The 11,185-nt window shown below is 38.7% G+C and overlaps 2 protein-coding genes across 2 annotated transcripts; one reads left to right on the top strand and one right to left on the bottom strand.

Annotated features, from left to right (window-relative positions):
• Nucleotides 1-737: 737 nt before the first annotated feature.
• LOC148301376 (uncharacterized) lies at nt 738-5,717 on the bottom strand. Its single transcript, XM_088273360.1, has 4 exons — nt 5,714-5,717; nt 3,558-3,699; nt 2,316-2,509; nt 738-847 (listed from the first exon to the last, which is right to left on the bottom strand). Exons 1-4 carry the CDS (start codon nt 5,715-5,717, stop codon nt 738-740), a joined length of 450 nt encoding a protein of 149 aa, XP_088129486.1.
• Nucleotides 5,718-5,874: 157 nt separating this feature from the next.
• On the top strand, nt 5,875-10,108 carry LOC148301375 (uncharacterized). Its single transcript, XM_088273359.1, has 2 exons — nt 5,875-5,912; nt 7,576-10,108. The coding sequence occupies exons 1-2, from the start codon at nt 5,875-5,877 to the stop codon at nt 10,106-10,108; spliced, it is 2,571 nt and encodes an 856-aa protein (XP_088129485.1).
• Nucleotides 10,109-11,185: the final 1,077 nt, after the last annotated feature.

Below are 11,185 nucleotides of genomic sequence, written 5' to 3'. Positions count from 1 at the left end.
TTTACTACCCATTTTGGAACATTGTTCTTGAATTACTAGAATTTCACTAGAGACATCTATTCTAAAGTTTTTGAATGAATGTGAATGTTCTTATTACAGGAGTTATTTTCACATTATATATACCTATATTTATATATATATATATATATATATATATATATATATATATATATATATATATATATATATATATATATATATATATATATATATATATATATATATATATATATATATATATATATATATATATATATATATATATATATATATATATATATATAGAACGAGGACGACCGAAAAAGACTTGGCACGATCAGATCAATCCGAACCTAAAATCTGGCGGCGTCAAAAGTCCGCGTAATCGGAGGGCATGTATGACTAGATGTATGGATATGAAGGAGGCGAGGAGTGTATGAAGAGTGTGGCGTAGTAGTATATATATATATATATATATATATATATATATATATATATATATATATATATATAGGCGTAGTAGTATATATATATATATATATATATATATATATATATATATATATATATATATATATATATATATATATATATATATATATATATATATAAATGTATTTGTATTTGTTTGCAAGTACCTCTTTAAGACCAGGATGAAAATCAAATAATAAGACACAAAATACATACTAAAAACGGGGACTGTTTTATTTTACAAATAAAAATACATTAAATGTGTTTCAAATGTACTTCTTCATGAATCAACAGTTATTCAGCATACTGTAAGACATTCTGTAGCCAATTTCATTTTGATTATTTTCTGTATACCTGTCGCTGTTGAAAAACACGTATAGTGGTCCTGGTGGTGCAACTAAAAAAAACAAAAACATATAAGTATCATGAATCCTGGCAGTGTTGCCATATGCCAAACCAAAAAATCCGAATGGAACAGTCTAGAAATCTGTATAAAATCTGTATAGAATGTATTGATTCTATACAGATTAGGGTTGTTCGATTTGGGTTATTACCCAAAGTTTAAACGATTTGGGTTATTACCGCAATTTTTCAATTACTATAGGGTGACAATTATTTAAATACAAAAAATGTATCATCGAGATTCTCAAACGATTTTTCTACTCCGAAATGCAACACCAAGCAATTTCAGCAAAACATCAAATATTTGGCAATCAAACATTTCAATAAACTCCCTAAAGAAATAAAAAAAAAAATAGGTGATTTAAAAATACTTACGAAAAAAATTAAAGCACATTACCTACATATAAATCTTGAAAAATAAACAAAAAAAGACTATTATAGCCTTCATTTTATAACATTAAACCTTGAGTGTAAGCCCCTTTCCAAGCACAAGAGCTCAGTCTCTTTTATGGAGAGGCACAGCGAATTGAAATATAAAAGTTCTCCATATGTATAATGATTAAAATGTATTATGTTATATATAAAAACGTAAATATATGAAATAAAAATTTAAAAAAAAAAAGTATTTTTATACACATTTTTGTTAATTTTAGAAATCAAATCCTTTTCTATTTTTAGTTTGTAGCGTGGATCATTGCAGTTGTTTTGATAGTTATAATCCTTACAACGTTTCAGTACCTACTTATTACCAAATGCTCGAATCTATAGCATAGACAAGCACGACACGGTCAGCGACCAGATACCGGTAGAACCTATATTCTACTGACTAACGAATGACATTCGTTTGAAAATGCCATAACTAGGCGAAACAATTGTCACAATATTAATTTTTGCGTGTTTGTGTTAATAAAATACAACTTAGTAGACTCAAAAAATCTGTGTTTGATTAAAAAATTAATTCATTTTTCTGAGAAAAATTAAGTTTAATTAACTACATTTTGAGTGTGTCCAAATACTAAATAATAATCCAGGATTCGGACCTCACATACTAATATAAGAGTTTTTGCTTAGTAAAAAGCTTCTTTACATCTCACCAATAGATGTCTCTAGTGAAGTTCTAGCGATTCAAGAACAAGGTTTCTAAATTGGTTCAAAAATATATACCTAGAACTTCCAAGAATTTGAGTTGCGTGGTTGTCAATAATGGGTAGAATTGGTGAATGTTACACGTGTGTAAAGTGATCACTTAAACCAGCCTATGACGGTAGTCAGCCCCGTAAATGCCCAGACTTCCATATTCTTCTTCGTCTTTGATGAGATGTCAAAAAATAATAAGTTCAATTGAAATGGAGTTCTACAAACTAAACGCCAAATCAATGAATAATTTGTTTTATCGTCGCCTTCTCACTATCGACCTCCTCTAGCTGGATATATCTTGCTCTGTGGGTGAATGGAACACTTACACGCTATGACGTTTTTCTCTGGCTCCTTTCCACACCATTTGCTGCCCCTAAGGCCGTCGGCCGTCTGCCCATCGGGAATCAGAAGGTAGTCTCCCTTGGGCAGGCGTCTTCCCACTGTTGGACCTTCGCACCCGCTATCCAGGAACTTGGTACCTCCGTCATAGTTGGACAACCAAAACCTCTCAGCGATGAGCCTGCAAAAAATGTGCCAGGTAATAACTTTATCAAGACGTTCAAAATGAGAGCTCCATGATCCATTCGAGGATCCAAAATAAATATCTGAGAAGGTACTTTATGGAAAGATATATCGCTCACTCCTTTCAAGAACGTCATAAATAAAAAAAACTTGATTTTTCAGGAGAACGTTTTTAAAGTTTAAAAATGTAATACAATGTATTAAAAATAAATGTCAAGCCACTTTTTGAACTTTTTACCGTGCAACAGATCTTTTTAGGTAAAACCTGAAGGTTTTTGTCTCCATTGGAAAAATATTTATTATATTTAAAAAAATAATTAAACAATACTTCTTCTTCAAAATGCAAAAACAACACGTTCTGCCCTGTAGCGGGTAAATATTAAGTTAAAAATATGCCGCTTTTACTGGGATATAGTATATTTTCAAGGCATTCCGAAAACATGCACAACTGAAAATTGACGATTTTTGATATGTTATATACGACGTTGTTGAAAGGAGTGAGCGACATGATAAAACTAGTGAAGGATATTGGTAACATAAACCAAGCTAGGACACAAAATGCCGCCTGGAACGTGGAAATGCTATTTCCAAGAGAAACAGGCAGGGTGCACACAGATTCCCTGAATCTATAGAAATATGAAGATAAATGATTTTGTTTTTCGTATAGGAATAGATACATGTTCGAATGGTGAAATAAGGAAGGAATGCAAAGCTGAGATAAGCATTGTCGATAAAATTAAGAAAGGTGTGTTGAGATGGTTTGGACATGTAGAACGAATGAGTGAAGAAAGAACGTTTAAACAAATTTATGAGGCGAATATTATTTGAAAATGAGCAGAGGAAGACCGAAAAAAATATGGCATAATCAGGTATGCCAAATACTTGAAAGTGTTCAGGTTAGGGGTCGTAACAATCGGCGGGTATGTATGAGGAGATGCATGAACGTGAGGCGAATAATGTTTGCAAAGACAGAATGGTGTGGCGTTCTATTCTCTCTGGTTACCCCTGTGATGGTTAGTTAGTTAGTTAGTTAAAATAGTTCTTACTTGACTCCGCGCACATCGGGAGATCGTCTAAAGCACGTGGAATACCGCAAGGAAGCTAGATATGGCCCCTTTCCCCCATTATAGTTGAACGACTCGAAGCTCCCAAAGCTGTCAGGATAATACTGCAAGCATCCAGGTGGAGCTATAAATAAATAAATAAATAAAAACATATACCGTAGCGAGTGTTTTTGCCGAGAATTTTCACACATGAAATTATAGTAGGTAACATTAAACATAAAGAGTAAATCTACTCACGAGTAGGCATAGGCTATGAAAAGTAAAAAGTTGCAGCCTGAGATTCTATCATGATAAGTGGTGTTGCATAAGCCGTAGCTAGATATCAGAGTCACTTGGACGTTAGGTAATTAAAAAAAACACCGTAGTTTACAGACTGTATAAATTCCGAAATCTTCGGCTGTCCAAACTTAATACACAGTGTGGGACATTTTTTTGTAGAACGTTTTTTTTGCATTTTTCGACAAAGTAGAATCTACTTCAAAAAATGCAAAAAAAAATGTCCCTTACTGTGTTTTGAGTTTGGACAGCCGTCTTGTGCTAACTATCCAACTAATTAGTTTTCCATCACGCTGTTTCCATGCAGAAAATGTTGTTTTTGCATTTTAAAGAAAAAGTATTGTTAAATTATTTTTTTTAAATATATTAAATATTTTTCAAATGGAAAAAGAACCTTAAAAGATCTGTTCCACAGAAAATGTTCAATAATTGGCTTGATACTTATTTTTAATACATTGTGTTATATTTTTAAACTTAAAAAACGTTCTCCTGAAAAATCTAGTTTTTTTATTTATGACGTTTTTGAAAGGAGTTAACGATAGAATCTTGTCGCAAATTTGGTTGTATTTTCCAATATGTTCTGATAATAAGAAATTGTTCCGCATATCGCCCACTCCTTTCAAGAACGTCATAAATCAAAAAACTTGATTTTTCAGGTGAACGTTTTTAAAGTTTAAAAATATAATACAATGTATTAAAAATAAATATCAAGACACTTATTGAACTTTTTACTGTGCTTTTTATGTAAAACCTGAAGGTTTTTCCTCCATTTGAAAAAAACTGTAAATTTGAAAAAAATGATTAAACAACACCTTTTCTTAAAAATGCAAAAACAACACTTTCTGCCCTGTAGCGGGTAAATATTAAGTTAAAAATATGCCTCTTTTGCTCATTCCTCATTCCAAAAACATGCACAACTGAAAATTTAAGATTTTTGATTTATGACGTTCTTGAAAGGAGTGAGCGATATGTAATATTATTTACCTGCTAGATAATCGTCACTCGGAAAATGTGGCTTCCAAGGGAGGCTTCCTACGCGATTTTCAAAAGCGTCCCCACGTAGCCAATCCAAGCCGGACTTCCTGCAACAAGAATAGTATAATTATTTATTTATTGTTCAAGACATATATAAGTCAAATATATTGTTCAAGACATATATAAGTCAAATATATAATATTCCCGATGAGTGATTTCTATTTCTCATTTTGGGACATGGGATTAAGGTTAACAAGACTGGAACACAAATAATATAGTTACAAAAAAGTTTTTTTTTTAAATAACCAAAACTAATACACGGAAAAATATAAATATAAAAAATAGATTTTATTTTTTACATATGATACTATTTTTAGACATCTCAACATAGATAAAAAGAATATGGAAGTCTGGGCATTTACGGGGCTTACGACCGTCATAGGCTGGTTTAATCACTTTACACGCGTGTAACATTCACTAATTCCAGCCATGATTGACAACCATACTACTCAAATTCTTGGAAGTTCTATATGTATATATATATATATATATATATATATATATATATATATATATATATATATATATATATATATATATATATATATATATATCGTAGTCGTACAGGAGAATGTGACCAACTGACAAAACTTAAAATGTTCAGAAGGGCCATTTAAGTCACTTTTGCTTGGCAAGAAAATAAACATCAATGCAGTTAGTCATTTTTACCAAGTCAATATATTATACTTCCAAGTTTAAAATCCTTTGTGATTTTTTCAGGCAATATTAACCTAGTAACATATCAAATAGTCAATGATCACGTTTTTGTAAAAAATGCACTTGGTCACTTTTTCCTTTATGACTACGATATTATATATATAACTTACGCATTTTTCCTAGTCTCCAGTTGGGTTATTCGAATTCTCCAACTGGGTATTCCTAGTATAGTTTCTTGCTCCCTGTCCGCTAGCTTGATGGTGATTCTAATGGCGTGACGTCCGTTAAACACGTGGTGTCCGCCAAGGGTGTGGTGTCCGCCAAAGGTGTGATGTCCGCCAAGGGTGTGGTGTCCGCCATGGGTGTGGTGTGAACTTTGCGCGGGATTCAGCGTTATGTAGACTGTCAGAAATTAACAATACATAAATATATATACAATTTAGAACAAGGTTTCTAAATTGGTTCTATATATATATATATATATATATATATATATATATATATATATATATATATATATATATATATATATATATATATATATATATATATATATATATATATATATATATATATATATATATATATATATATATATATATATATATATATATATATATATATATATATATATATATATATATATATATATATATATATATATATATTTATATAAATATATATATATAGAACGTCCAAGAATAAGAGTAGTGTGGTTGTCAATAATGGGTATAATTGGTGAATGTTACACGTGTGTAAAGTGATCACTTAAACCAGCCTATGACGGTCGTCAGCCCCGTAAATGCCCAGACTTCCATCCTGCTTTGGAAAAGGTATCAAGTTTTGTTTTGAGATCTACATATTCTCAATATTTTTAATATTTAAAGCATTTACTTTATGGTTAGTCGTTTTTTTACAAAAATGTTAATAATATTAGTATATAACCACTCACCGAGATTTTTATGTCTACCGGTTTCTACCGATAATTTACAAAACCCAATAATTTTGGTCACTGTTTCTTATACATATTATGTATGTCTGTTTAGTGACAAAACAAGCCCTGAAGAGGGCAACAGGTTGTTGCCGAAACTAGTTGGTTTTTAATAAAAAGTGAGTGGATAAAAAAACAAATTCATTTTATTTATTCAAATAATATATTACAATGATCCACAAAGTTAATACTTAGAATATTCAAAATATTTTACTTTGGCGATTATATTGTTCACTCCTTTCAAGAACGTCATAAATCAAAAATCGTCAATTTTCAGTTGTCCATGTTTTCGGAATGCCCAGAAAATGTACTATATCCCAGCAAAAGAGGCATATTTTTAACTTAATATTTACCCGCTACAGGGCAGAAAGTGTTGTTTTTGCATTTTGAAAAAAAGGTATTGTTTAATTATTTTTTTAAATATACTAAATGTTTTTCAAATGGAGAAAAAAACCTTCAGGTTTTACCTAAAAAGATCTGTTGCACAGTAAAAAGTTCAATAAGTGGCTTGATATTTATTTTTAATACATTGTATTATATTTTTCAACTTTAAAAACATGTTCCTGAAAAATCAAGTATTTTGATTTATGACGTTCTTGAAAGGAGTGTGCGATATGTGCTATTAATTGCACTCTCTGTTAAATACATATTATTTTTGTATCCAGCATTAATGTGTGCTGTTTAGCCGTACCGTACGTAAGCCATTTCATTTCTCGAAATTATACAATACATATTATCATTATTTTCAAAAATTTGTTTTGTATGATACGTACAGTGCTGTCCAGAATTTTCGCCGCAGAGACGAGGAAGTTTTTCCCGAGAATCAATGTAGTTGGTGACTTCAAATATATCAAAAACACACTCGAGTGCCTAAAAAGTAATAAAAGACAGTCATTGAATCATTACTATAAATGTGGAGGTTCCAAATTTATAGTAATGATAATCCTTTATTATTCTTAAAATCATTTGTAAGGACCTCAACAAATAAACAATAGATTTTTTTATTAAAAAAAAAACATACTTTTCCTTCTGTGCCCCCAGTACCTCCTCCGGTACCTCCAGTGCCTCCTCCGGTGCCTCCTCCAGTACCTCCTCCGGTACCTCCAGTACCTCCTCCGGTACCTCCAGTGCCTCCTCCGGTGCCTCCTCCAGTACCTCCTCCGGTACCTCCAGTGCCTCCTCCGGTACCTCCAGTGCCTCCTCCGGTGCCTCCTCCAGTGCCTCCTCCAGTGCCTCCTCCGGTACCTCCAGTGCCTCCTCCGGTACCTCCAGTGCCTCCTCCGGTGCCTCCTCCAGTGCCTCCTCCGGTACCTCCAGTTCCTCCTCCGGTGCCTCCTCCAGTGCCTCCTCCGGTACCTCCAGTGCCCCCTCCAGTACCTCCAGTGCCTCCTCCGGTGCCTCCTCCAGTACCACCTCCGGTACCTCCAGTGCCCCCTCCGTTACCTCCAGTGCCTCCTCCGGTGCCTCCTCCAGTACCTCCTCCGGTACCTCCAGTGCCTCCTCCGGTACCTTCAGTGCCTCCTCCGTTGCCTCCTCCAGTACCTCCTCCGGTACCTCCAGTGCCCCCTCCGGTACCTCCAGTGCCTCCTCCAATGCCTCCTCCAGTGCCTCCTCCAGTGCCTCCTCCAGTACCTCCAGTGCCTCCTCCGGTGCCTCCTCCAGTACCTCCTCCGGTACCTCCAGTGTCTCCTCCGGTGCCTCCTCCGGTACCTCCTCCGGTACCTCCAGTGCCTCCTCCAGTACCACCTCCGGTACCTCCTCCGGTACCTCCAGTGCCTCCTCCGGTACCTCCAGTGCCTCCTTCGGTACCTCCAGTACCTCCTCCGGTACCTCCAGTGCCTCCTCCAGTACCTCCGGTGCCTCCTCCAGTCCCTCCTCCAGTATCTCCTCCGGTACCACCTCCAGTACCTCCTCCGGTACCTCCAGTACCTCCTCCGGTATCTCCAGTGCCTCCTCCGGTACCTCCGGTGCCTCCTCCAGTCCCTCCTCCAGTCCCTCCTCCAGTATCTCCTCCAGTACCACCTCCAGTACCTCCTCCGGTACCTCCAGTGCCTCCTCCAATACCTCCAGTGCCTCCTCCAGTACCACCTCCAGTACCTCCTCCGGTACCACCTCCAGTACCTCCTCCGGTACCTCCAGTGCCTCCTCCAGTATCTCCTCCGGTACCACCTCCAGTACCTCCTCCGGTACCTCCAGTGCCTCCTCCGGCACCACCTCCAGTATCTCCTCCGGTACCACCTCCAGTACCTCCTCCGGTACCTCCAGTGCCTCCTCCGGTACCACCTCCAGTATCTCCTCCGGTACCACCTCCAGTACCTCCTCCGGTACCTCCAGTGCCTCCTCCGGTACCTCCAGTGCCTCCTCCGGTACCTCCTGTGCCTCCTCCAGTACCACCTCCAGTACCTCCTCCGGTACCACCTCCAGTACCTCCTCCGGTACCTCCAGTGCCTCCTCCAGTATCTCCTCCGGTACCACCTCCAGTACCTCCTCCGGTACCTCCAGTGCCTCCTCCGGTACCACCTCCAGTATCTCCTCCGGTACCACCTCCAGTACCTCCTCCGGTACCTCCAGTGCCTCCTCCAGTACCTCCGGTGCCTCCTCCAGTCCCTCCTCCAGTATCTCCTCCGGTACCACCTCCAGTACCTCCTCCGGTACCTCCAGTGCCTCCTCCGGTACCTCCAGTACCTCCTCCAGTACCACCTCCAGTACCTCCCCCGGTACCTCCAGTACCTCCTCCGGTACCTCCAGTGCCTCCTCCGGTACCTCCGGTGCCTCCTCCAGTCCCTCCTCCAGTCCCTCCTCCAGTATCTCCTCCAGTACCACCTCCAGTGCCTCCTCCGGTACCTCCAGTGCCTCCTCCGGTACCTCCAATGCCTCCTCCAATGCCTCCTCCAGTATCTCCTCCGGTATCACCTACAGTACCTCCTCCGGTACCTCCAGTGCTTCCTCCGGTACCTCCAGTGCCTCCTCCGGTACCTCCAGTGCCTCCTCCGGTGCCTCCTCCAGTGCCTCCACCGGTGCCTCCAGTACCTCCTCCAGTGCCACCTCCAGTACCTCCTCCGGTACCACCTCCGGTACCTCCAGTGCCTCCTCCAGTACCACCTCCGGTACCTCCAGTGCCTCCTCCGGTACCACCTCCGGTACCTCCAGTGCCTCCTCCGGTACCACCTCCGGTACCTCCAGTGCCTCCTCCGGTACCACCTCCGGTACCTCCAGTGCCTCCTCCGGTACCTCCAGTACCTCCTCCGGTACCACCTCCGGTACCTCCAGTGCCTCCTCCGGTACCTCCAGTGCCTCCTCCGGTACCACCTCCGGTACCTACAGTGCCTCCTCCGGTACCACCTCCGGTACCTCCAGTGCCTCCTCCGATACCACCTCCGATACCTCCAGTGCCTCCTCCGGTAACACCTCCGATACCTCCAGTGCCTCCTCCGGTACCTCCAGTGCCTCCTCCGGTACCACCTCCGGTACCTCCAGTGCCTCCTCCGGTACCTCCAGTGCCTCCTCCGGTACCGCCTCCGGCACCTCCTGTACCTCCTCCTGGACCCCCAGAACCTCCAGCTTTTTCCAGTAAATCTTCACTCAAGTTATCCTCAAAAGTAACAATACCCTTTCCTTCCCAATCGGAATTTCTTTTTCTTCTCCCTCCCATTGTGCGCTGAAATAATTACAAGTACCTACTTAAATATCAATTTTTATGTATTTCAAGTATTACATAGAAATATTTCATGTAAGACTTACTGCAGTAGGCTGAGAAAGACTAAATACATCTAAGTCTATTCTAATTTGTTTGACATCAGAGCTGAACGGCACTATGAGGTAGGCACACTCCATACCGGGGAACTGGTACCCAAGAGGAGGGCTGCTGATCACCGCTCTCTTCGATGATATTGTATAGCCACATGTATGAGCTGTAAGACCAACAGATAATAGTGACGGTTACGAGTATAAATCGTGACGCAGACATCTGTTGAAGGTCATCAGGGATAGTGCATTTTTTTATTTTTTTATTCTTTTTTTATTTATTTCAAAAACATATTACATACATAAATCATATCGCTCACTCCTTTCAAGAACGTCATAAATCAAAAATGGACAATTTTCAGTTGTGCATGTTTTCAGAATGCCCAGAAAATATACTATATCCCAGCAAAAGAGTCATATTTTTAACTTAATATTTACCCGCTACAGGGCAGAAAGTGTTGTTTTTGCATTTCAAGAAAAGGTATAGCTTAATTATTTTTTTAAATATACTAAATATTTTTTAAATGGTGAAAAAACCTTCAGGTTTTACCTAAAAAGATCTGTTGCACAGTAAATATATTAGTTCAACAAGTGGCTTTTTAAACTTTAAAAACGTTCTCCTGAAAAATCAAGTTTTTTGATTTATGACGTTCTTGAAAGGAGTGAGCGAATTATGGAATACAATACGAGGATAGTATAATGTATCAGCCATTTCGAGAAGGTGTGCGGAGAAGGTGAATTTTTGGTGTGGAGATATGGGTTATCCAGCGCAGAAATGACTGAAGAATGATGTGTTATGGTGAGGAATGGAAAGTGTTCTCATGTTACCTGTGCAGCAGACCCCAGATATGCCGCATAGTCCAACAACTTTGCCTCCATACTTTGCGCAAGACGCTCTCGACGAACA

This window comes from Brachycentrus maculatus, unplaced genomic scaffold, assembly GCF_059751285.1.
Source record: "Brachycentrus maculatus isolate JH-2025_06_01 unplaced genomic scaffold, ASM5975128v1 h1tg000566l, whole genome shotgun sequence".
Taxonomy (NCBI): Eukaryota; Metazoa; Arthropoda; class Insecta; order Trichoptera; family Brachycentridae; genus Brachycentrus; species Brachycentrus maculatus.
The sequence above is the reverse complement of the archived record's forward strand: the minus strand, read 5'-3'. Positions and strand labels throughout refer to the sequence as shown.

Coding starts and splice junctions, on each gene's coding strand:
- LOC148301376 (XM_088273360.1), bottom strand. Junction 2,510..3,557: donor CCCGATGTGCGCGGAGTCAA/GTAAGAACTATT, acceptor CATTTTTTGCAG/GCTCATCGCTGAGAGGTTTT. Junction 848..2,315: donor AGAGAAAAACGTCATAGCGT/GTAAGTGTTCCA, acceptor TGTTTTTTTTAG/TTGCACCACCAGGACCACTA.
- LOC148301375 (XM_088273359.1), top strand. CDS start 5,875: ATGTCCGCCAAGGGTGTGGTGTCCGCCATGGGTGTGGT. Junction 5,913..7,575: donor GTGTCCGCCATGGGTGTGGT/GTGAACTTTGCG, acceptor CTGTGCCCCCAG/TACCTCCTCCGGTACCTCCA.